Genomic DNA, 26,656 nt, shown 5'->3' on the forward strand with positions numbered 1-26,656 from the left:
TACAGCACTCTTTCCAGCAGGTAGCCTAGCGGTTAGAATGTTGGGCCAGTAACCTAAAGGTCGCTGGTTCGAATCCTGAGCCGACCAGGTAAAACAAAATCTGCCGACGTGCTCTTGAACAAGACACTTAACCCTAATTGCGTCTGATAAATGTATTTAATTGTCTGTTAGAAGTTGTTATGAATGGGGGGGATGGGATACCTCATTTAGGTAAGGATTTAAAAAAAGAAAATGCTCTCAGGCTTAATAATCATTGATAAAATAATGAATTTACCTGTGGATGTGTACAGTCCCTGATGCTCTTCTGTACTTCCTATATTTTCTATGACATCAGAGGAATAAAGCTACATTTATTTAGTATAGAAATTGTTTTGTCTTTAATGGTTCACCAAACCCAAAGTTGAGTTAGCTGGAGAGGTGTCGAAGCACAGCTTTCCACAAGGCAACTACCAAACCGTGAGGCTAGGTGTGTAATTGAACCATAAATAACATTTTATTTGTCACACACATGGTTAGCAGATGTTTCTGACAAAAAACAATTCCTAGGAACGCGAGGCGGCCATCTGTCGGCCCTGGAAGTATGCTTACATCTTATTCCTAAAGTTCTTGAATGATACATCTCAAACTTCAGACCTTTTAGTGCGTACTAACTACAGTCCTATGCATAGTAGTATATCCTATCAGATCACACTAGTTCAGTCAAGGGTCAGAGGCTTTTATTTACATACCACCGCAGAGAACACACTTCCATTTCTCTTAGTCACTTCTTAAAACAAGTTTTTATAAAAGCTAAATACAAGAACCACCATCTTATTTCATATCAACAGAAAATCATGACTAGACATACAATATAACAAATACATTATTAGTTTGGACTTATTTTAAAATTGATGAACAAAGCCTAAAACTCAAGCCTGCATCTTGATAAGTGTCTGGTGCCAACATTAGATACAGAAACTAAACATGGCCCTCAATACAGGTTCATAAATGTGATGTCGAGCTTTTTCTAAGATTTCATTGTGCATAAGAATCCCTTTTAAATGGTCAAAGACTGCCATCTAGGTAACAACCAGTAACATTGCAGAACTAAGTAAAGCTATACAAGTGATTGTTGCTTACAACTTAACTGTACGCTGCTGCATCTGGCCAAGCCAAAAAGTAGATCTGTAATTCCCTTCCATGTCGATGTAAAACCAGTATTTTATTTTTCCATTTGTAAGCAAGCCAATGCAAGAAATAGCATATCTGCCCGAAGATAGCATTTTGCACTAAACACGACAACGTACAAGTCCCCCCCCAAAAGTATATATATTTTTTTACAAAGCCAGATAGGTAAACTTGCACAGTAGCGTTAGACATCGGAAAGTTCCACATTAGGGGTATACTAGTAGTATTGACAACAGCTAATTGATCAACGCAACAGATTCAACTCGATAGTTGATATCCCACACTGATCACCTGATGTAATGAACCACACAGTCAGCAGTTTAGATCACAACATTGGTTTCTTCTCAAATAATAGCAGCATGGTAACAAGTTGTAACAAAACACACTGACTGTGCATTTTGTTTCTGGAATGATGTCACATAACTTTGACCCCGAAATGGAGAGGACCCACGTGGGTTTCTGTATTGATAAAGCTCTTGTGGAAACTGGATAACTCAAGGCACCATATGAAACAATGCACTATAGCAAAACATCTCCAGTTGGTGTACTTCCCCCATTGTATCCCACCCCCCAGACACACCTGTTGAACCACTAAGTACAGGATGCAGTTGCCAGAGTGAGAGTTGTTCCCAGAAGCAGTGATGTGAGGGGAGCCCAGCATGAAATCAAACCTTGATACAACCACTCGGACTTCACTCCAGAGGGATAAACCGTCCTGTTGGTTGCAACTGGTGAGGGAGTGTAGGGTGCATCCAGGTTGTGTATTATAGGTTATTCATGTCCACTGTGTGTGTACTAGGGGTTGGGTTGAGTGTGTGTCGGTACGGTCAGCAGAGGAGGAGAGGAAGGACAGGTTGTGTGTGTGTACTAGGGGTTTAGTTGAGTGTGTGTCCAGAGTGTGACGGTACGGTCAGCGGAGGAGGAGAGGAAGGACAGGTCGTGTGTGTGTGTGTTAGGGGTTGTGTGTCCAGAGTGTGACGGTACGGTCAGCAGAGGAGGAGAGGAAGGACAGGTTGTGTGTGTGTTAGGGGTTGTGTGTCCAGAGTGTGACGGTACGGTCAGCAGAGGAGGAGAGGAAGGACAGGTTGTGTGTGTGTACTAGGGGTTTAGTTGAGTGTGTGTCCAGAGTGTGACGGTACGGTCAGCGGAGGAGGAGAGGAAGGACAGGTCGTGTGTGTGTGTGTTAGGGGTTGTGTGTCCAGAGTGTGACGGTACGGTCAGCAGAGGAGGAGAGGAAGGACAGGTTGTGTGTGTGTTAGGGGTTGTGTGTCCAGAGTGTGACGGTACGGTCAGCGGAGGAGGAGAGGAAGGACAGGTTGTGTGTGTGTTAGGGGTTGTGTGTCCAGAGTGTGACGGTACGGTCAGCGGAGGAGGAGAGGAAGGACAGGTCGTGCGTGTGCCACCTGCACTGAATCACCTTGTCACCGTGCTCCCCTACCAGAGTCAGGGGCAACGGCTTCGTCAAGTCACCTGCACAGACAAAAACTCATTATTGTGTGTACAAAGAGCCTAAATACATGTGCTTGGACTTGTGAGCAGGGATGGAACTCAGGCATTTTGGCCACTGGCTAGCTTTCCATCCTGGATAGTGATTCCTCATAAGTCATTGAAAGCAGCTAAACCAAATAAATACGTCTAGTTTTTTTTTGCTTTATGATTAGACCAACAAATCACACACAACACTGTCAGACTGCCAACACACAACAGTTGAACAACAACCATCACCAGACTATTTAGCGACTGTCTGAAATGCCATCCTAGTCCCTACATAGTGCATTGCTTTTGACCAGAGATCTATGGGCCCTGGTTGAAAGTAGTGCACTACAGTGCCTTCAGAAAGTATTCATACCCCTTGACTTACTCCACATTTTGTGGTGTTACAGCCTAAATTCAAAATGGATTAAAAAAAATATTTTATCAAATCTACACACAATACCCTATAATGACAAAGCCGAAAACAGGTTTTTAAAAATGTATTAAAAAATACCTTATTTACACAAGTATTCAAATCAAATGTTATTAGCCATATGCGCCGAATACAAGTGAAATGCTTACTTACAAGCCCCTAACCAACAATGTAGTTTAAAAACTAAAAGTAACAAGTAGTTAAAGAGCAGCAGTAAAATAACAATAGCGAGACTATATACAGGGGGTACCGTTAGAGTCGATGTGCGGGGGCACCAGTGTCGAGGTAATATGTACATGTAGAGTTAAAGTGACTATGCATAGATTGAGTAGCAGTGGTGTAAGACCATTTGTTATGAGACTAGAAATTGATCATCCATGATGTTTACACAACTTGATTAGAGTCCACCGGTGGTAAATTCAATAGATTGGACATGATTTGGAAAGGCACACAACTGTCTATATAAGGTCCAACAGTTGACAGTGCATGTCAGAGCAAAAACCAAGTCATGAGGTCGAAGAGTTTTGTCCGTAGAGCTCCAAGACAGGATTGTGTCGAGGCACAGATCTGGGGAAAGGTACATTGATGGTCCCCAAGAACACAGTGACCATCATTCCTAAATGGAAAAAGTTTGGAACCACCAAGTGTATTCCTAGAGCTGGCCGGCCGGCCACACTGAGCAATCGGGGGAGAAGGGCCTTGGTCCGGGAGGTGACCAAGAACCCGATGGTCACTGACAGAGCTCTACAGTTGTAGAGTTGGCCAAAAGTTTTGAGAATGACAAATATTAATTTTCACAAAGTTTGCTGCTTCAGCGTCTTTAGATATTTTTGTCAGATGTTACTATGGAATCCTGAAGTATAATTACAAGCATTTCATACGTGTCAAAGGCTTTTATTGACAATTACATGAAGTCGATGCAAAGAGTCAATATTTGCAGTGTTGACCCTTTTTCAAGACCTCTGCAATCCACCCTGGCATGCTGTCAATTAACTTCTGGGCCACATCCTGACTGATGACAGCCCATTCTTGCATAATCAATGCTTGGAGTTTGTCCACCCACCTCTTGAGGATTGACCACAAGTTCTCAATGGGATTAAGGTCTGGGGAGTTTCCTGGCCATAGATCCAAAATATCAATGTTTTGTTCCCCGAGCCACTTAGTTATCACTTTTGCCTTATGGCAAGGTGCTCCATCATGCTGGAAAAGGCATTGTTCATCACCAAACTGTTCCTGGATGGTTGGGAGAAGTTGCTCTCGGAGGATGTGTTGGTACCAGTCTTTATTCATGGCTGTGTTCTTAGACAAAATTGTGAGTGAGCCCACTCCCTTGGTTGAGAAGCAACCCCACACATGAATGGTCTCAGGATGCTTTACTGTTGGCATGACACAGGACTGATGGTAGCGCTCACTTTGTCTTCTCCGGACAAGCTTTTTTCCAGATGCCCAAAACAATCAAAGGGGATTCATCAGAGAAAATGACTTTACCCCAGTCCTCAGCAGTCCAATCCCTGTACCTTTTGCAGAATTTCAGTCTGACCCTGATGTTTTTCCTGGAGAGAAGTGGCTTCTTTGCTGCCCTTCTTGACACCAGGCCATCCTCCAAAAGTCTTCACCTCACTGTGCGTGCAGATGCACTCACACCTGCCTGCTGCCATTCCTGAGCAAGCTCTGTACTGGTGGTGCCCCAATACCGCAGCTGAATCAACTTTAGGAGACGGTTATGTCGCTTGCTGGACTTTCTTGGGTGCCCTGAAGCATTCTTCACAACAATTGAACCGCTGTCCTGGAAAGTCTTGATGATCTGATAAATGGTTGATTTAGGTGCAATCTTACTGGCAGCAATATCCTTGCCTGTGAAGCCCTTTTTGTGCAAAGCAATGATGACAGCACGTGTTTCCTTGCAGGTAACCATGATTGACAGAGGAAGAACAATGATTCCAAGCACCACCCTCCTTTTGAAGCTTCCAGTCTGTTATTCGAACTCAATCAGCATGACAGAGTGATCTCCAGCCTTGTCCTCGTCAACACTCACACCTGTGTTAACGAGATAATCACTGACATGATGTCAGCTGGTCCTTTTGTGGCAGGGCTGAAATGCAGTGGAAATGTTTTTTTTTGTGATTTAGTTCATTTGCATGGCAAAGAGGGACTTTGCAATTAATTGCAATTCACCTGATCACTCTTCATAACATTCTGGAGTATATACAAACTGAGGCAGCAGACGTTGTGAAAATTAATATTTGTGTCATTCTCAAAACCTTTGGCCACGACTGTAGAGTTCCTCTGTAGAGATGGTAGAACCTTCCAGAAGGACAACCACCTCTGCAGCTCTCCACCAATCAGGCCTTTATGGTAGAGTGGCCAGACGGAAGCCACTCCTTGGTAAAAGGCACATGACAGCCCGCTTGGAGTTTGCCAAAAGGCATCTGAAGGACTCTCAGACCATGAGAAACAAGATTCTCTGGTCTGATGAAACCAAGATTGAACTCTTTGGCCTGAATGCCAAGTGTCATGTCTGGAAGAAACCTGGCACCATCCTTACGGTGAAGCATGGTGGTGGCAGCATCATGCTGTGGGGATGTTTTTCAGCAGCAGGACTGGGAGACTAGTCAGGATCGAGGGAAAGGTGAACAGAGCAAAGTACAGAGAGATCCTTGATGAAAACCTGCTCCAGAGCACTCAGGACCTACGACTGGGGCGAAGGTTCACCTTCCAACAGGACAACGACCCTAAGCACACAGCCAAGACAACGCAGGAGTGGCCTAGTGTCAAATCTTTGAATGTTCTTGAGTGGCCCAGCAAGAGCCCGGACTTGAACCCGATCGAACATCTCTGGAGAGACCTGAAAACAGCTGTGCAGCAACACTCCCCATCCAACCTGACAGAGCTTGAGAGGATCTGCAGAGAAGAATGGGGAAAAACTCCCCAAATACAGATGTGTCAAGCTTGTAGCGTCATACCCAAGAAGACTCAAGGCTGACTTAATCGCTGCCAAAGGTGCTTCAACACAATACTGAGTAAATGGTCTGAATACTTATGTAAATGAGATATTTCCGTATTTTTTTTGCTTTGTCATTGTGTGTAGCTTGATGATGTTTCGAACTGTGCATAAAAATAGAATCCATTTCAGACGTAGCCACTAGATGTCTTCCTTACCTTGCAGGTTGCTGATCATGACCTTGGTGTCGTAGGAACCAGTGAGCAGGTAGTGTGCCCCGGGGGAGAACCTAACGGAGCGCACATCACTGGAGTGGGGCCGGTATGTCTGCACCATGCGTCCCCCTCTGATGTCATAAAGCATACAGCCGCTGTCCTCCTGGCCCGTCGCTAGGAGACGACCGCTAGGGTCCACCGCTACCGAGGCAACAGGACTGCCTGAGAGGACGAGAGAGACATATGTAAGCGAGTCAAAGAAACACGTGTGTGTGTGTGGTAGCAGTACTCACCTGATCCATGAAAGGCAGTGCCCACCACTCTAACGCAGCTCGGTACTCTCAGGTCCCAGAACCTCACAGTCTTGTCCTGAGAGCCTGACGCTATCATCCACCCTCCCCACGTATACAGAGACAGGATATGACCTGAGGATGAAGGCACAGATCATCAGTCTCACGTCGCTCTCTTGTGGAGGCCTTTAATTTCCATATAGGAAATATGATATGATTAAGTAAGTAGTACATGAGTGTGTGTAAATGAGTACTGTGGAGCAAATTAGTGTGTGTGTGTGTGTACCTGTGTGTCCACTGAGAGCGTGTAAGCCCTGTCCTCTCTGACAGTCAGTGGTGTAGATGTTACAGTCTCCAGCTCCGGCGCTGATCAGAATGGCCCCTCCACTTTCTGGTCCCTCCATGAACGCCAGGTCTCTGATGGTACCGTCGTGCATACTGAACTCCAGGTCTGGACCTGAGAGAGGGACAGAAACAGAGAGTGGGAGTAAGATGAAAACAAACTAAAAGAGTTTGAAGAGAAAATAAGACAACTGCAAGTTTCATTTCAGGAGATGAATTAAATGGAATTGATCCTAATCTGTGTATAGAGTGTATGTAAGATGGAATAGCCTCCCAACCCTTGTATTGAGTTTACCTGTGGCGTTGCAGGTCTCTGAGCTAAAGGGCAGGACTTTGACATATTTGTCGTTGGAGCCAGTGGCTAGCAGCTGTCCACAGTGACTCCAGGCCACACAGTAGATGGAACCCTTATGGTGCTTATTCCTCTTAAAACGAACCTCCGGCTGCTTGGTCATACCTGATACCCCACTGAGGGAGGGGGAGAGAGAGAGAGAGAGAGAGAGAGAGAGAGAGAGAGAGAGAGAGAGAGAGGGCTAAATTGTAGTCTCTTAACAGCAGAATAGCTCAAAGTAGTTGAACAGTAGATAAATCATTTCGGGAATGATTAGGCTGTGTGTCTGTCCCTCGTGTGTGTGTGTGTGTGTGTGTGTATTACCTGGTGTCCAGTGGTGTGTTTGGGTAGGCACACACGCGTAGCGTCTTAGAGTTGGAGCCCACGGCGTATAGCGCTCCCGTGGGGTGGAAGGCTACAGCGCGCACTGCCTGAGTGTCTTCCAGGGTATTCACAGCTACAAACAGGGGCTTGGCCTTGTCCCCCTGCAACACACAAAATGAACATCAGAGACCAGAATTAAAATAGCCCTCTATCCTCAGGTACCGCACTAGTAGAAAATATGCCAAAGTAGCCCGCCAGCAGACTTAAGAACACTTAGGTCTCAGTCTCTCACAAACACAGACCTGCCCACAGACACAGACCTGCCCACAGACCTGCCCACAGACACAGACATGCCCACAGACACAGATACAGTCCCCCCTCATTAAGCTACACACATTAACCCATAATGGCAAAGCAAAAAATGCTTAAGACATTTTTGCTGAATTATAAAAAATTAACTGAAATATGAAATACTGAAACATTTACATAAGTATTCAGACCCTTTGCTCAGTACTTGGCACACCTGTATTTGGGGAGTTTCTGCAGTTCCTGTCAAGCTCTGTCAGGTTGGATGGGGAGCGTCGCAGCAAAGCTATTTTCAGGTCTCCAGAGATGTTCGACCGGATTCAAGTCCGGGCCACTCAAGGACATTCAGAGACCTGTCCCGAAGCCACTCCTGCGTTGTCTTGGCTGTTTGCATAGGGTTGTTGTCCTGTTAGGTTAACCTTCGCCCCCAGTCTGAGGTCCAGAGCACTCTGGAGCAGGTTTTCATCAAGGATCCCTGTACTTTGCTCCGTTCATCTTTTCCTCAATCCTGACTAGTCTCCCAGTCCCTGCTGCTGAAAAACATCCCCACAGCATGATGCTCCCACCACCATGCGGCACCGTAGGGATGGTGCCAGGTTTCCTCCAGACGTGACGCTTGGCATTCAGGCCAAAGAGTTCAAACTCCAAGCAGCTGTTTTACTGAGGAGTAGCTTCTATCTGGCCACTCTACCACAAAGGCCTTTATGGTAGAGAGCTGCAGAGATGGTTGTCCTTCTGGAAGGTTCTCCCATCTCCACAGAGGAACTCTAGAGCTCTCTGTGTGATCATCTGGTTCTTGGTCACCTTCCAGACCAAGGCCCTTCTCCCCTGATTGCTCAGGTGGTTCCAAACGTCTTCCATTTAAGAATGATAGGGACCTTCAATGCTGCAGAAATGTTTTGGTTTCCTTCCCCAGATCTGTGCCTTGACACAATCCTGTCTCGGGACTCTACGGACAATTCCTTCCACCTCATGACTTGGTTTCTGCTCTGACATGCACTGTTAACTGTGGGACCTTATATAGATAGGTGCCTTTCTAAATCATGTCCAACCAATTTAATTTACCACAGGTGGACTCCAAGTTGCAGAAAAATCAAGGATGATCAATGGTAACAGGATGCACCTGAGCTCAGTTTCGAGTCTCATAGCGTCTGAATACTTATGTAAATAAGGGATGTTTTTTGATTTTAATACATTTGCAAATATTTCTAAACCTGTTTTCGCTTTGTTATTATGGGGTATTGTTTGTAGAATTGCTGAGGAAATAGTTTTATTTAATCCATTTTAGAATAAGGCTGTAATGTACCTGATAGGAATTTTATGAATAAACAATATCTACATTTAAATAGAACTATAATGAAACTCTACCCTGTTATTATATCTGATTAATAATATTAATTCATAAGGGATTATGTAGCATGAACAAGGAGTAATTAAACATAATAAACACCATTCCAGCTAGGTTGGGGAGGAAATGGATTGTGGGTTTTAAGTAAGCAAAAAGGATCATTAACCTATGTTTGAACCGACTCAACTTTATCTCTGGGGCGTTTAGATAAGACAGCGAGAGCCTAGGTTTTCCCTTATCTGGAACTGTCTGCTAGTGATAGAAAATGGTGAGACTTCAGAAGATAATTTTGATATATCGTGTGTGTCTGAAGTGTGCGCTAGTGGGTTGGAATAAACTTGTGACCCTGCTTTGTCTTGGTCGAGAGGAGGAGATTCATTCTATAACCAATGACGTCATATTTTTGTATATAAACTGTTGTACATGGTTCCATGGGAGCGCACTCCGAGAATAAATACTATTATCTAATTTTAATAAGACTGGTCTGTCTATTTTATGCAAATAAGGATCTTACAAATCTTTAGAAACAGAGTGATTTCAAATTGAATTGGTTAATGAACACACACAGGAATTATGAAATTCCCATATCAGTATCCATGTGGAAAAAGTCAAGGGGTCTGAATACTTTCAAAATGCACTATGGGTTTAACAGTGTCTTCAGAAGGTATTCATACCCCTCGACTTTCACATGTTGTGTTACAGCCTGAATTCAAACGGGTTAAATAAATCATTTTCCTCATTAATCTACACAATGACAAAGTGAACACATGTTTTTAGACATGTCAGCTAATCGATTGAAAATGAAATGCAATGAGTCAATACTTTGTAGAAGCACATTTGGCAGTGATTACAGCTGTAAGTGTCTAAGAGCTTTCCACACCTGGATTGTGCAACATTTACCCATTATTATTTTCAAAATTAATTTAAGCACTGTCAAATTGGTTGTTTATCACTTCTAGACAACCATTTGCATCTTGCCGTAGATTTAAGTCAACACTAACTTGGGCCGCAACTCCAGTGTAGATTTGGCCTTGTGTTTTAAGGTTATTGTCAATCATTTCCGGCAACTGAGTTAGGAAGGACGCCTGTATCTTTGTAGTGACTGGGTGTACTGATACACCATCCCAAGTGTAATTAATAACTTCACCATGCTCAAAGGGATATTCGATGTCTGTAAATTTTTTTTTACCCATCTACCAATAGGTGCCCTTCCTTGTGAAGCATTGGAAACCTTCCCTGGTCTTTGTGGTTGAATCTGTGTTTGAAATTCACTGCTCAACTGAGGGACCTTACAGATAATTATATGTGTGGGGTACAGCGATGAGGTAGTCATTTAAAAATCATGTTGATCAAATTGTTCAATTCCACTGACTTTTTGGGGTATTGTGTGTAAGCCAGTGAACCAAAACAATCTACATTTAATCCATTTTAAATTCAGGCTGTAACAACCAAACGTGGAAAAGGTCAAGGGGTGTGAATACTTTCTGAAGGCTCTGTAATTACCAGTATAATCTGTGTTGATCTTCTAGGCCTTATGCTATTCATGATTCTGAAATAGAGCCAACAGCCTTTATCACTGCTGATTTAACTGGAATCTAATGGATTAAATCTCCACTCCTCAGAGTATAATCCAGGGTTACTGTGCATGACATCATAGTGGATACAGGCTGCCTCTCCCCCCACCCTATCCCATCCCAGAGAGAGATTCATGTCCTGCTAAGCCTACAGTGGGAGTGGAGACAGAGACTGTATGTGAGAGAAAGATAACTTACCTCTTTACTCCGGGTCAGGGCTCCTGGCGAGTCATCTAATCCAGAGGTCTGTCCAGCTACTTTCTGGGGACTAGAACACACACAGATATAGCATGAGTACATTGCTCTGTGCATACCCTGTACCAGGGTTTCCGTGAGCAGGCAAATGCCTGCCTTTGGCTGATAAGTGTAGAACTTGTTGCCGGCCATTACAAAATAATATTTTCATTCAATACCGGTGGATGTGCTCCAAATTTAAAGGAAATATACTTCATAGGATAATAAATCAGTGGGAGGCAGGTAACCGAAAGGTTTTTGGATTGAGTCCCTGAACAAGGCAGTTAACCACTGTTTTCTGGTAGGCCGTCATTGGAGAACAATGAAAATGTTTAAATCCTGAAGCTGCTGGGACATTAGTGTAGGCATGTGTTTCTATTGTTACTCCCTTTAAAGACACAAGGTCCTCATAAGAGACTTCAGCTAAGTGTCCCTCGACTGGGCAAACTTTACGAAGATTGTGTAGATTATCCCCAGTTCCAGTGTTCCCGCAGAGGGGATTCTTTCTCCAAAAACAGAGTAAAGATGGCCTCAAGATGGCCGCCTTCTTGAGGACAAAGTAATGAGGCTGATGTGCATCAAGCTGCTCCAAGGAGTTGGACAAGTTTTACTTTACAACAGCAGCAGGCCAAGGTCCACCGCACACCCAACTAAGTTAGAGGCATATTATTGTGTTGGTCAGGCCTGTCCTAGCACGTCTGCTGCCACCCCTCTGTCATGTCTAGTATAACGACCTGGAATGGATTGATAGACTAGAGTAATGATGTGGATCATGTGCATTTCAGTTGAGTTTATTCAGTAACACTTAAACTAAACATTGTTGACAACTATTCACATCAGTTAAAATGTTGCAATCACTAGGCAGCCAACTGTCTATAGTAGGAAACAGAGTAGTTTTCAATAAGCCACGTATATGAGTCACGACCCCAAGATAGGTCAAATGATAATAAACAATTTATTATCATCCAGTAGAACTGTAAAGAGAGATCATTTGATCTCTGGAAACAAGCGCTTTCATAAATGCATGGCGTGGGCCTCGTTTCACTGGAGCGTTGTAAAATAAGATTGATATCAATGAACCAGCCTTAATTAATTTATTTACATATGAAATGTGACTGTCCAACATTAGTTTTATACCTTCCTCCTTTTGTGGCCTCTTTCCCCTGCTGTGGTGCTGAATGGCAGTGGGACTGGGGCAGACTGGCCCTGGTGTTCCTCCAACACCTCTCCCCAGTTGTTATTTATTAGGCCTATTTCCCCTGCTGTGGTGCTGAATGGCAGTGGGACTGGGGCAGACTGGCCCTGGTGTTCCTCCAACACCTCTCCCCAGTTATTTATTAGGCCTCTTTCCCCTGCTGTGGTGCTGAATGGCAGTGGGACTGGGGCAGACCGGCCCTGGTGTTCCTCCAACACCTCTCCCCAGTTGTTATTTATTAGGCCTCTTTCCCCTGCTGTGGTGCTGAATGGCAGTGGGACTGGGGCAGACCGGCCCTGGTGTTCCTCCAACACCTCTCCCCAGTTATTTATTAGGCCTCTTTCCCCTGCTGTGGTGCTGAATGGCAGTGGGACTGGGGCAGACCGGCCCTGGTGTTCCTCCAACACCTCTCCCCAGTTATTTATTAGGCCTCTTTCCCCTGCTGTGGTGCTGAATGGCAGTGGGACTGGGGCAGACTGGCCCTGGTGTTCCTCCAACACCTCTCCCCAGTTGTTATTTATTAGGCCTCTTTCCCCTGCTGTGGTGCTGAATGGCAGTGGGACTGGGGCAGACCGGCCCTGGTGTTCCTCCAACACCTCTCCCCAGTTATTTATTAGGCCTCTTTCCCCTGCTGTGGTGCTGAATGGCAGTGGGACTGGGGCAGACCGGCCCTGGTGTTCCTCCAACACCTCTCCCCAGTTATTTATTAGGCCTCTTTCCCCTGCTGTGGTGCTGAATGGCAGTGGGACTGGGGCAGACTGGCCCTGGTGTTCCTCCAACACCTCTCCCCAGTTGTTATTTATTAGGCCTCTTTCCCCTGCTGTGGTGCTGAATGGCAGTGGGACTGGGGCAGACCGGCCCTGGTGTTCCTCCAACAGCTCTCCCCAGTTGTTATTTATTAGGCCTCTTTCCCCTGCTGTGGTGCCTAATGGCAGTGGGACTGGGGCAGACTGGTCCTGGTGTTCCTCCAACACCTCTCCCCAGTTATTTATTAGGCCTCTTTCCCCTGCTGTGGTGCTGAATGGCAGTGGGACAGGGGCAGACTGGCCCTGGTGTTCCTCCAACACCTCTCCCCAGTTGTTATTTATTAGGCCTCTTTCCCCTGCTGTGGTGCTGAATGGCAGTGGGACTGGGGCAGACCGGCCCTGGTGTTCCTCCAACACCTCTCCCCAGTTATTTATTAGGCCTCTTTCCCCTGCTCTGGTGCTGAATGGCAGTGGGACTGGGGCAGACTGGCCCTGGTGTTCCTCCAACACCTCTCCCCAGTTATTATTTATTAGGCCTCTTTCCCCTGCTGTGGTGCTGAATGGCAGTGGGACTGGGGCAGACCGGCCCTGGTGTTCCTCCAACACCTCTCCCCAGTTATTTATTAGGCCTCTTTCCCCTGCTGTGGTGCTGAATGGCAGTGGGACTGGGGCAGACTGGCCCTGGTGTTCCTCCAACACCTCTCCCCAGTTGTTATTTATTAGGCCTCTTTCCCCTGCTGTGGTGCTGAATGGCAGTGGGACTGGGGCAGACTGGCCCTGGTGTTCCTCCAACACCTCTCCCCAGTTATTTATTAGGCCTCTTTCCCCTGCTGTGGTGCTGAATGGCAGTGGGACTGGGGCAGACTGGTCCTGGTGTTCCTCCAACACCTCTCCCCAGTTGTTATTTATTAGGCCTCTTTCCCCTGCTGTGGTGCTGAATGGCAGTGGGACTGGGGCAGACTGGCCCTGGTGTTCCTCCAGCACCTCTCCCCAGTTGTTATTTATTAGGCCTCTTTCCCCTGCTGTGGTGCTGAATGGCAGTGGGACTGGGGCAGACCGGCCCTGGTGTTCCTCCAGCACCTCTCCCCAGTTGTTATTTATTAGGCCTCTTTCCCCTGCTGTGGTGCTGAATGGCAGTGGGACTGGGGCAGACTGGCCCTGGTGTTCCTCCAACACCTCTCCCCAGTTGTTATTTATTAGGCCTCTTTCCCCTGCTGTGGTGCTGAATGGCAGTGGGACTGGGGCAGACTGGCCCTGGTGTTCCTCCAACACCTCTCCCCAGTTATTTATTAGGCCTCTTTCCCCTGCTGTGGTGCTGAATGGCAGTGGGACTGGGGCAGACCGGCCCTGGTGTTCCTCCAACACCTCTCCCCAGTTGTTATTTATTAGGCCTCTTTCCCCTGCTGTGGTGCTGAATGGCAGTGGGACTGGGGCAGACCGGCCCTGGTGTTCCTCCAACACCTCTCCCCAGTTGTTATTTATTAGGCCTCTTTCCCCTGCTGTGGTGCTGAATGGCAGTGGGACTGGGGCAGACCGGCCCTGGTGTTCCTCCAACACCTCTCCCCAGTTGTTATTTATTAGGCCTCTTTCCCCTGCTGTGGTGCTGAATGGCAGTGGGACTGGGGCAGACCGGCCCTGGTGTTCCTCCAACACCTCTCCCCAGTTGTTATTTATTAGGCCTCTTTCCCCTGCTGTGGTGCTGAATGGCAGTGGGACCGGGGCAGACCGGCCCTGGTGTTCCTCCAACACCTCTCCCCAGTTGTTATTTATTAGGCCTCTTTCCCCTGCTGTGGTGCTGAATGGCAGTGGGACTGGGGCAGACCGGCCCTGGTGTTCCTCCAACACCTCTCCCCAGTTGTTATTTATTAGGCCTCTTTCCCCTGCTGTGGTGCTGAATGGCAGTGGGACTGGGGCAGACCGGCCCTGGTGTTCCTCCAACACCTCTCCCCAGTTATTTATTAGGCCTATTTCAAATGCTCATGACTAGGCTAAATTAAAGAGACCTCGATTTGATTTGAAAACAGCTGTGCTTTGTTATTTATTAATTAAAATGTTCATTCAAACAGCCTATAGGACAGGTCGTTCACAAATGATATGCAATAGTACATATTGTGTTTAATTAATGTGAAGGCGACTTGTCCTTCTAGGCTGAATTGTGTTTCTTCATGATATTCATTTCTGATTTCCAGCAGGGAGGAAGATACAACAGGCAGTGCAATGCTTTACAATAAAACCTGTCGTTGGTATAAGAACATTGTTGTATTACAACTTTACAGGCCAATTTATATTCTGTTCAGATGAATTATAATAATAATAATAATGTGATTGAGTTTACAGTGGGTGGACTGTAACGCGTTATGCAGCCAATACATATGAATTTCTCACGTCTGGTAAATAAAAGTCTTGCCGGTCACTGGGCCCAGTGCCAAATGTTCCTAATAGAAACCCTGCCATGTACACAAAGAAAAACACATGTATATACACTCGCCATATAGACACCCCACCCACAGACACACTCCACCGCCCCTCACACACACACACATCTCACCTCTGGGAGACCACGGGGGATTCATTAGGTGGGGGCACCTCCCGTCCCCCTGCGGGGCGTTGTGGGGTGCTGCTGACCACCCCTCCTCCCTGAGGGCGGCCCTGCTCGGGGGTCAGGGTCACAGTGGGGTCAGGGGTCAGGCCTGCGGGGTCACCGTTGTTGTTGTTCTCGGGGGTCGGGCCTGTGCCGTTACACTGCTGGGACAGAGACTGGACCTCCTCCCCTAGACTCTCCATCCCTAAATTCAACTCCTCCAGCTTCTGAATAGACCTGGGTAGACAGAACACACCGGGTAACACACACACACACACACACACACACACAGGTGTAATCTCTGCGGTCTTGTGTCATGTCTCTTTACTAATGTAATTCATGTAAATGTCACTCTCTGATGTCAGCATAGTTAGATAATGACAGTCTGGCTCCAGACACAGACAGAGAGCATAGTTAGATAATGATAGTCTGGCTCCAGACACACAGACAGAGAGCATAGTTAGATAATGACAGTCTGGCTCCAGACACACAGGCAGAGAGCATAGTTAGATAATGACAGAGAGCATAGTTAGATAATGATAGTCTGGCTCCAGACACACAGACAGAGAGCATAGTTAGATAATGACAGTCTGGCTCCAGACACACAGGCAGAGAGCATAGTTAGATCATGACAGTCTGGCTCCAGAAACACAGACAGAGAGCATAGTTAGATAATGATAGTCTGGCTCCAGACAGAGAGCATAGTTAGATAATGATAGTCTGGCTCCAGACAGAGAGCATAGTTAGATAATGATAGTCTGGCTCCAGACAGAGAGCATAGTTAGATAATGATAGTCTGGCTCCAGACACACAGACAGAGAGCATAGTTAGATAATGATAGTCTGGCTCCAGACACACAGACAGAGAGCATAGTTAGATAATGACAGTCTGGCTCCAGACACACAGGCAGAGAGCATAGTTAGATAATGACAGTCTGGCTCCAGACAGAGAGCATAGTTAGATAATGAGAGTCTGGCTCCAGACACACAGGCAGAGAGCATAGTTAGATAATGACAGTCTGGCTCCAGACACAGACAGAGAGCATAGTTAGATAATGATAGTCTGGCTCCAGACACACAGGCAGAGAGCATAGTTAGATAATGACAGTCTGGCTCCAGACACACAGGCAGAGAGCATAGTTAGATAATGACAGTCTGGCTCCAGACAGAGAGCATAGTTAGATAATGACAGTCTGGCTCCAGACACACAGACAGAGAGCATAGTTAGATAATGATTGTTTGGTTCCAGGCACCACAGGAGCAGCTGGTGCTCAGGGTACTAAAGACACTTCATAAAGAACAGGGGAGCATTAGTGTTAATGTATTTGTGTGTGTGGAGTTTGGTTTGGGGAAGGTGGTCTCAGGGGTGTTGTTGCGGGTGGTTGTCTATGGGTAGGAGGTTGTCTATGGGGTGTGTAATGATGGGGTGTATAATGGAACTTAGTACGGAGCCCCAGATGGGGCAGGGTGTGCCTGGGAGTTGGGCTGGGGAGAGGTGGGGTGGAGGAAGCCACAAGCAACCCCCCCCCCCCCCCCCCCCCACCTCTCCCCAGCCCAACTCCCTGCCCCATCTGGGGCGCCGTACTAAGTTCCATTATACGCACCCCATAGACAACCACCCATAGAGAACCACCTACCCATAGACAACCACCCGCAACAACACCCCTGAGACCACCTTCCCCACACACACAATCCAACCTCCCCTTTCAGAGCCTGTTAGTGGAAGAACACGTCTCTCTCTAAACAGCAGGAAACATGTTGTGGAATAGGACAATTACAACAGTCCAACGGGGGACCATTCTCCAGGCTGGACTCTCATTAACATTGTGTTTTTACCATAGATATACAATCCTAGATAGGGGCTCTATGACATCAGCCACAGGAAATAGAATCTGTCTACTGATACTGTATATAGTCTTTGATAGAGATGACATCATAGGGTCAGGCCATACTCTCCCTTCTAGACTGTGGTGTGCATCAGTTGGACAAAGAGCTTTTGATCCGTCTCCTCCCTTCATCCCTCCCCCTCCTCCCCTCCAACCCCCCCCTTCCCCTCCATCCCTCACCCTGCAATCCTCCCTCTTCCCATTCAACCCTCCCCCCCTAACCCTTCCCCTCCCCTTCCCCCTCCAACCCTCCCCCTGTATTATTTAGAAGGGCAGGGCATAATGACATCATTAGAATGTCCTTTCTGTTCTTCTAAGTAGACTCAATGTTCCCATATGTTTTAAATCATGCTGAACCCAGCCTGTCCTGAATGTTTAGATATAACGTCAGTGTCTCTCCATGAGTTGTACAGGGAAGGCTGTACCGTCTAAGTCTGACAAGTGTAGTTTGTTTTTCTTTTCCAAAGAGTGAGGAGTGCTTGATTTAAACGAAATGTTCAACAACAGAGAAACCCTTATTCCATCCATTAGGTGCAGGAAGAACTAGTTCATTACATAATGTAACATCTGAGGTCTGTAGCAGAGGGAACAGTCCAAGACAAGGAGAGTCAAACTGGAAATCAACTCATCAAATCATTATCAAGCAGAACTGTGATGGGTGAATGAATACCTGACCTATTAGGGAACTGAAGTCCTGTGCTGTGTGTACGTCTAACCTGTTGAGGAACTTCTCAGTGAGGCTGTGCTGCATGGCGTCTGTCCCGGGGGCTGGCTGGTCACTGTGTTGTACCCCTCCCTCCAGCAGCATCTGCTGGTAGAGTTGTCTCTGCTGCTGCTTCTGTTCCAGGTGCTGCTGGACCCTCAAACGCTGGCGGTAGAACTCTTCAAACTTCTCTGTCGAGTCACGCAACTAAGGTGGTAAAACACATTTATTAAACAACAAACCAAATTCTCAACTGTTGGAAGTACAGCCAACTTCTTACATAGAGCCTTTCACATTCAAAGCCAGAAGGGACGGCACACCCCTTCAGAGAGAGGAAAAGGATGTCATTACTTCCTCTACTGTACCCTCTGCTTTCAGATGGGCATTAACTTAACATGTCGACCGGGGGCCAGGCTAGCAGCACAACCAAGAGGAGGGAGAGAAGGAGGGGGCCAGGCTAGCAGCACAACCAAGAGGAGGGAGAGAGGAGGGGGCCAGGCTAGCAGCACAACCAAGAGGAGGGAGAGAGGGAGGGGGCCAGGCTAGCAGCACAAACAAGAGGAGGGAGAGAGGCGGGGGCCAGGCTAGCAGCACAACCAAGAGGAGGGAGAGAGGAGGGGGCCAGGCTAGCAGCACAACCAAGAGGAGGGAGAGAGGGAGGGGGCCAGGCTAGCAGCACAAACAAGAGGAGGGAGAGAAGGAGGGGGCCAGGCTAGCAGCACAACCAAGAGGAGGGAGAGAAGGAGGGGGCCAGGCTAGCAGCACAACCAAGAGGAGGGAGAGAAGGAGGGGGCCAGGCTAGCAGCACAACCAAGAGGAGGGAGAGAGGAGGGGGCCAGGCTAGCAGCACAACCAAGAGGAGGGAGAGAGGGAGGGGGCCAGGCTAGCAGCACAAACAAGAGGAGGGAGAGAGGCGGGGGCCAGGCTAGCAGCACAACCAAGAGGAGGGAGAGAGGAGGGGGCCAGGCTAGCAGCACAACCAAGAGGAGGGAGAGAGGGAGGGGGCCAGGCTAGCAGCACAAACAAGAGGAGGGAGAGAAGGAGGGGGCCAGGCTAGCAGCACAACCAAGAGGAGGGAGAGAAGGAGGGGGCCAGGCTAGCAGCACAACCAAGAGGAGGGAGAGAAGGAGGGGGCCAGGCTAGCAGCACAACCAAGAGGAGGGAGAGAGGAGGGGGCCAGGCTAGCAGCACAACCAAGAGGAGGGAGAGAGGAGGGGGCCAGGCTAGCAGCACAACCAAGAGGAGGGAGAGAAGGAGGGGGCCAGGCTAGCAGCACAACCAAGAGGAGGGAGAGAAGGAGGGGGCCAGGCTAGCAGCACAACCAAGAGGAGGGAGAGAGGAGGGGGCCAGGCTAGCAGCACAACCAAGAGGAGGGAGAGAAGGAGGGGGCCAGGCTAGCAGCACAACCAAGAGGAGGGAGAGAAGGAGGGGGCCAGGCTAGCAGCACAACCAAGAGGAGGGAGAGAGGAGGGGGCCAGGCTAGCAGCACAACCAAGAGGAGGGAGAGAAGGAGGGGGCCAGGCTAGCAGCACAAACAAGAGGAGGGAGAGAAGGAGGGGGCCAGGCTAGCAGCACAACCGAGAGGAGGGAGAGAGGCGGGGGCCAGGCTAGCAGCACAACCAAGAGGAGGGAGAGAAGGAGGGGGCCAGGCTAGCAGCACAACCAAGAGGAGGGAGAGAGGCGGGGGCCAGGCTAGCAGCACAAACAAGAGGAGGGAGAGAAGGAGGGGGCCAGGCTAGCAGCACAACCAAGAGGAGGGAGAGAGGCGGGGGCCAGGCTAGCAGCACAACCAAGAGGAGGGAGAGAGGCGGGGGCCAGGCTAGCAGCACAACCAAGAGGAGGGAGAGAAGGAGGGGGCCAGGCTAGCAGCACAACCAAGAGGAGGGAGAGAGGCGGGGGCCAGGCTAGCAGCACAACCAAGAGGAGGGAGAGAGGCGGGGGCCAGGCTAGCAGCACAACCAAGAGGAGGGAGAGAGGCGGGGGCCAGGCTAGCAGCACAACCAAGAGGAGGGAGAGAGGAGGGGGCCAGGCTAGCAGCACAACCAAGAGGAGGGAGAGAGGGAGGGGGCCAGGCTAGCAGCACAACCAAGAGGAGGGAGAGAGGGAGGGGGCCAGGCTAGCAGCACAACCAAGAGGAGGGAGAGAAGGAGGGGGCCAGGCTAGCAGCACAACCAAGAGGAGGGAGAGAGGGAGGGGGCCAGGCTAGCAGCACAACCAAGAGGAGGGAGAGAGGCGGGGGCCAGGCTAGCAGCACAACCAAGAGGAGGGAGAGAGGCGGGGGCCAGGCTAGCAGCACAACCGAGAGGAGGGAGAGAGGGAGGGGGCCAGGCTAGCAGCACAACCAAGAGGAGGGAGAGAAGGAGGGGGCCAGGCTAGCAGCACAACCAAGAGGAGGGAGAGAAGGAGGGGGCCAGGCTAGCAGCACAACCAAGAGGAGGGAGAGAAGGAGGGGGCCAGGCTAGCAGCACAACCAAGAGGAGGGAGAGAGGAGGGGGCCAGGCTAGCAGCACAACCAAGAGGAGGGAGAGAAGGAGGGGGCCAGGCTAGCAGCACAAACAAGAGGAGGGAGAGAAGGAGGGGGCCAGGCTAGCAGCACAACCGAGAGGAGGGAGAGAGGCGGGGGCCAGGCTAGCAGCACAACCAAGAGGAGGGAGAGAAGGAGGGGGCCAGGCTAGCAGCACAACCAAGAGGAGGGAGAGAGGCGGGGGCCAGGCTAGCAGCACAACCAAGAGGAGGGAGAGAAGGAGGGGGCCAGGCTAGCAGCACAAACAAGAGGAGGGAGAGAGGAGGGGGCCAGGCTAGCAGCACAACCAAGAGGAGGGAGAGAAGGAGGGGGCCAGGCTAGCAGCACAAACAAGAGGAGGGAGAGAGGAGGGGGCCAGGCTAGCAGCACAACCAAGAGGAGGGAGAGAGGCGGGGGCCAGGCTAGCAGCACAACCGAGAGGAGGGAGAGAAGGAGGGGGCCAGGCTAGCAGCACAACCAGGAGGAGGGAGAGAGGGAGGGGGCCAGGCTAGCAGCACAACCAGGAGGAGGGAGAGAAGGAGGGGGCCAGGCTAGCAGCACAACCAAGAGGAGGGAGAGAGGGAGGGGGCCAGGCTAGCAGCACAACCAGGAGGAGGGAGAGAAGGAGGGGGCCAGGCTAGCAGCACAACCAAGAGGAGGGAGAGAGGCGGGGGCCAGGCTAGCAGCACAACCAGGAGGAGGGAGAGAAGGAGGGGGCCAGGCTAGCAGCACAACCGAGAGGAGGGAGAGAGGCGGGGGCCAGGCTAGCAGCACAACCAAGAGGAGGGAGAGAGGGAGGGGGCCAGGCTAGCAGCACAACCAGGAGGAGGGAGAGAAGGAGGGGGCCAGGCTAGCAGCACAACCAAGAGGAGGGAGAGAGGCGGGGGCCAGGCTAGCAGCACAACCAGGAGGAGGGAGAGAAGGAGGGGGCCAGGCTAGCAGCACAACCGAGAGGAGGGAGAGAGGGAGGGGGCCAGGCTAGCAGCACAACCAGGAGGAGGGAGAGAAGGAGGGGGCCAGGCTAGCAGCACAACCAAGAGGAGGGAGAGAGGCGGGGGCCAGGCTAGCAGCACAACCAAGAGGAGGGAGAGAAGGAGGGGGCCAGGCTAGCAGCACAACCAAGAGGAGGGAGAGAGGGAGGGGGCCAGGCTAGCAGCACAACCAAGAGGAGGGAGAGAGGCGGGGGCCAGGCTAGCAGCACAACCAAGAGGAGGGAGAGAAGGAGGGGGCCAGGCTAGCAGCACAACCAAGAGGAGGGAGAGAGGGAGGGGGCCAGGCTAGCAGCACAACCAGGAGGAGGGAGAGAAGGAGGGGGCCAGGCTAGCAGCACAACCAAGAGGAGGGAGAGAGGCGGGGGCCAGGCTAGCAGCACAACCAAGAGGAGGGAGAGAAGGAGGGGGCCAGGCTAGCAGCACAACCAAGAGGAGGGAGAGAGGGAGGGGGCCAGGCTAGCAGCACAACCAAGAGGAGGGAGAGAGGCGGGGGCCAGGCTAGCAGCACAACCAAGAGGAGGGAGAGAGGCGGGGGCCAGGCTAGCAGCACAACCAAGAGGAGGGAGAGAGGCGGGGGCCAGGCTAGCAGCACAACCAAGAGGAGGGAGAGAAGGAGGGGGCCAGGCTAGCAGCACAACCAAGAGGAGGGAGAGAGGGAGGGGGCCAGGCTAGCAGCACAACCAAGAGGAGGGAGAGAAGGAGGGGGCCAGGCTAGCAGCACAACCAAGAGGAGGGAGAGAGGGAGGGGGCCAGGCTAGCAGCACAACCAAGAGGAGGGAGAGAGGGAGGGGGCCAGGCTAGCAGCACAACCAAGAGGAGGGAGAGAGGCGGGGGCCAGGCTAGCAGCACAACCAAGAGGAGGGAGAGAGGCGGGGGCCAGGCTAGCAGCACAACCAAGAGGAGGAAGAGAGGGAGGGGGCCAGGCTAGCAGCACAACCAAGAGGAGGGAGAGAGGGAGGGGGCCAGGCTAGCAGCACAACCAAGAGGAGGGAGAGAGGGAGGGGGCCAGGCTAGCAGCACAACCAAGAGGAGGGAGAGAGGAGGGGGCCAGGCTAGCAGCACAACCAAGAGGAGGGAGAGAGGAGGGGGCCAGGCTAGCAGCACAACCAAGAGGAGGGAGAGAGGCGGGGGCCAGGCTAGCAGCACAACCAAGAGGAGGGAGAGAGGCGGGGGCCAGGCTAGCAGCACAACCAAGAGGAGGGAGAGAGGGAGGGGGCCAGGCTAGCAGCACAACCAAGAGGAGGGAGAGAAGGAGGGGGCCAGGCTAGCAGCACAACCAAGAGGAGGGAGAGAGGGAGGGGGCCAGGCTAGCAGCACAACCAAGAGGAGGGAGAGAGGCGGGGGCCAGGCTAGCAGCACAACCAAGAGGAGGGAGAGAAGGAGGGGGCCAGGCTAGCAGCACAACCAAGAGGAGGGAGAGAGGGAGGGGGCCAGGCTAGCAGCACAACCAAGAGGAGGGAGAGAAGGAGGGGGCCAGGCTAGCACCACAACCAAGAGGAGGGAGAGAGGGAGGGGGCCAGGCTAGCAGCACAACCAAGAGGAGGGAGAGAGGGAGGGGGCCAGGCTAGCAGCACAACCAAGAGGAGGGAGAGAGGCGGGGGCCAGGCTAGCAGCACAACCAAGAGGAGGGAGAGAGGCGGGGGCCAGGCTAGCAGCACAACCAAGAGGAGGAAGAGAGGGAGGGGGCCAGGCTAGCAGCACAACCAAGAGGAGGGAGAGAGGGAGGGGGCCAGGCTAGCAGCACAACCAAGAGGAGGGAGAGAGGGAGGGGGCCAGGCTAGCAGCACAACCAAGAGGAGGGAGAGAGGAGGGGGCCAGGCTAGCAGCACAACCAAGAGGAGGGAGAGAGGAGGGGGCCAGGCTAGCAGCACAACCAAGAGGAGGGAGAGAGGCGGGGGCCAGGCTAGCAGCACAACCAAGAGGAGGGAGAGAGGCGGGGGCCAGGCTAGCAGCACAACCAAGAGGAGGGAGAGAGGGAGGGGGCCAGGCTAGCAGCACAACCAAGAGGAGGGAGAGAAGGAGGGGGCCAGGCTAGCAGCACAACCAAGAGGAGGGAGAGAGGGAGGGGGCCAGGCTAGCAGCACAACCAGGAGGAGGGAGAGAGGGAGGGGGCCAGGCTAGCAGCACAACCAAGAGGAGGGAGAGAGGGAGGGGGCCAGGCTAGCAGCACAACCAGGAGGAGGGAGAGAGGGAGGGGGCCAGGCTAGCAGCACAACCAAGAGGAGGGAGAGAGGGAGGGGGCCAGGCTAGCAGCACAACCAGGAGGAGGGAGAGAGGGAGGGGGCCAGGCTAGCAGCACAACCAAGAGGAGGGAGAGAGGGAGGGGGCCAGGCTAGCAGCACAACCAAGAGGAGGGAGAGAGGAGGGGGCCAGGTTAGCAGCACAACCAAGAGGAGGGAGAGAGGCGGGGGCCAGGCTAGCAGCACAACCAAGAGGAGGGAGAGAAGGAGGGGGCCAGGCTAGCAGCACAACCAAGAGGAGGGAGAGAAGGAGGGGGCCAGGCTAGCAGCACAACCAAGAGGAGGGAGAGAGGCGGGGGCCAGGCTAGCAGCACAACCAAGAGGAGGGAGAGAGGCGGGGGCCAGGCTAGCAGCACAACCAAGAGGAGGGAGAGAGGGAGGGGGCCAGGCTAGCAGCACAACCAAGAGGAGGGAGAGAAGGAGGGGGCCAGGCTAGCAGCACAACCAAGAGGAGGGAGAGAAGGAGGGGGCCAGGCTAGCAGCACAACCAAGAGGAGGGAGAGAGGAGGGGGCCAGGCTAGCAGCACAACCAAGAGGAGGGAGAGAGGCGGGGGCCAGGCTAGCAGCACAACCAAGAGGAGGGAGAGAAGGAGGGGGCCAGGCTAGCAGCACAACCAAGAGGAGGGAGAGAGGCGGGGGCCAGGCTAGCAGCACAACCAAGAGGAGGGAGAGAGGCGGGGGCCAGGCTAGCAGCACAACCAAGAGGAGGGAGAGAGGGAGGGGGCCAGGCTAGCAGCACAACCAAGAGGAGGGAGAGAGGGAGGGGGCCAGGCTAGCAGCACAACCAAGAGGATGGAGAGAGGGAGGGGGCCAGGCTAGCAGCACAACCAAGAGGAGGGAGAGAGGCGGGGGCCAGGCTAGCAGCACAACCAAGAGGAGGGAGAGAGGGAGGGGGCCAGGCAAGCAGCACAACCAAGAGGAGGGAGAGAGGGAGGGGGCCAGGCTAGCAGCACAACCAAGAGGAGGGAGAGAGGCGGGGGCCAGGCTAGCAGCACAACCAAGAGGAGGGAGAGAGGCGGGGGCCAGGCTAGCAGCACAACCAAGAGGAGGGAGAGAAGGAGGGGGCCAGGCTAGCAGCACAACCAAGAGGAGGGAGAGAAGGAGGGGGCCAGGCTAGCAGCACAACCAAGAGGAGGGAGAGAAGGAGGGGGCCAGGCTAGCAGCACAACCAAGAGGAGGGAGAGAGGCGGGGGCCAGGCTAGCAGCACAACCAAGAGGAGGGAGAGAAGGAGGGGGCCAGGCTAGCAGCACAACCAAGAGGAGGGAGAGAGGGAGGGGGCCAGGCTAGCAGCACAACCAAGAGGGAGAGAAGGAGGGGGCCAGGCTAGCAGCACAACCAAGAGGAGGGAGAGAGGGAGGGGGCCAGGCTAGCAGCACAACCAAGAGGGAGAGAAGGAGGGGGCCAGGCTAGCAGCACAACCAAGAGGGAGAGAAGGAGGGGGCCAGGCTAGCAGCACAACCAAGAGGAGGGAGAGAGGCGGGGGCCAGGCTAGCAGCACAACCAAGAGGAGGGAGAGAAGGAGGGGGCCAGGCTAGCAGCACAACCAAGAGGAGGGAGAGAGGCGGGGGCCAGGCTAGCAGCACAACCAAGAGGAGGGAGAGAGGCGGGGGCCAGGCTAGCAGCACAACCAAGAGGGAGAGAAGGAGGGGGCCAGGCTAGCAGCACAACCAAGAGGGAGAGAGGGAGGGGGCCAGGCTAGCAGCACAACCAAGAGGGAGAGAAGGAGGGGGCAAAGCTAGCAGCACAACCAAGAGGGAGAGAAGGAGGGGGCCAGGCTAGCAGCACAACCAAGAGGGAGAGAAGGAGGGGGCCAGGCTAGCAGCACAACCAAGAGGAGGGAGAGAGGCGGGGGCCAGGCTAGCAGCACAACCAAGAGGAGGGAGAGAAGGAGGGGGCCAGGCTAGCAGCACAACCAAGAGGAGGGAGAGAGGCGGGGGCCAGGCTAGCAGCACAACCGAGAGGAGCGAGAGAGGCGGGGGCCAGGCTAGCAGCACAAACAAGAGGGAGAGAGGCGGGGGCCAGGCTAGCAGCACAACCAAGAGGAGGGAGAGAAGGAGGGGGCCAGGCTAGCAGCACAACCAAGAGGAGGGAGAGAGGCGGGGGCCAGGCTAGCAGCACAACCAGGAGGAGGGAGAGAAGGAGGGGGCCAGGCTAGCAGCACAACCAAGAGGGAGAGAGGGAGGGGGCCAGGCTAGCAGCACAACCAAGAGGAGGAAGAGAAGGAGGGGGCCAGGCTAGCAGCACAACCAAGAGGAGGGAGAGAAGGAGGGGGCCAGGCTAGCAGCACAACCAAGAGGAGGGAGAGAGGCGGGGGCCAGGCTAGCAGCACAACCAAGAGGAGGGAGAGAGGGAGGGGGCCAGGCTAGCAGCACAACCAAGAGGGAGAGAAGGAGGGGGCCAGGCTAGCAGCACAACCAAGAGGAGGGAGAGAAGGAGGGGGCCAGGCTAGCAGCACAACCAAGAGGAGGGAGAGAAGGAGGGGGCCAGGCTAGCAGCACAACCAAGAGGAGGGAGAGAGGGAGGGGGCCAGGCTAGCAGCACAACCAAGAGGGAGAGAAGGAGGGGGCCAGGCTAGCAGCACAACCAAGAGGAGGGAGAGAGGCGGGGGCCAGGCTAGCAGCACAACCAAGAGGAGGAAGAGAGGCGGGGGGTAATAGACAGAGAGAGGCGAGGGGGGATAGACAGAGAGAGGCGGGGGGGTAGTAATAGACAGAGAGAGGCGGGGGGTAGCCTCCTGTCTCAGCCTCCAGTATTTATGCTGCAGTAGTTTATGTGTCGGGGGGCTAGAGTCAGTTTGTTATATCTGGAGTACTTCTCCTGTCCTATTCGGTG

General features: G+C 52.0%; 1 protein-coding gene across 2 annotated transcripts in view; it reads right to left on the reverse strand.

The window, feature by feature from the left end:
• Positions 1-699: 699 nt before the first annotated feature.
• LOC110530728 (WD repeat-containing protein 47) overlaps positions 700-26,656 on the reverse strand; it is a 44,016-nt gene continuing 18,059 nt past the window's right edge. For both annotated transcript variants that reach the window (XM_036986413.1, XM_036986414.1), the window contains 9 exons: positions 18,102-18,295; positions 15,468-15,737; positions 10,943-11,012; positions 7,517-7,677; positions 7,157-7,329; positions 6,806-6,976; positions 6,523-6,654; positions 6,233-6,451; positions 700-2,637 (listed from right to left, as the gene is read on the reverse strand). In XM_036986413.1, coding sequence (XP_036842308.1) covers positions 2,495-2,637; positions 6,233-6,451; positions 6,523-6,654; positions 6,806-6,976; positions 7,157-7,329; positions 7,517-7,677; positions 10,943-11,012; positions 15,468-15,737; positions 18,102-18,295 — 1,533 coding nt within the window. In that variant the 3' untranslated portion in view covers positions 700-2,494. The remainder of the gene's footprint in view (positions 2,638-6,232; positions 6,452-6,522; positions 6,655-6,805; positions 6,977-7,156; positions 7,330-7,516; positions 7,678-10,942; positions 11,013-15,467; positions 15,738-18,101; positions 18,296-26,656) is intronic.

Source organism: Oncorhynchus mykiss, chromosome 8 (assembly GCF_013265735.2).
Source record: "Oncorhynchus mykiss isolate Arlee chromosome 8, USDA_OmykA_1.1, whole genome shotgun sequence".
In the NCBI taxonomy this organism is placed as follows: Eukaryota; Metazoa; Chordata; class Actinopteri; order Salmoniformes; family Salmonidae; genus Oncorhynchus; species Oncorhynchus mykiss.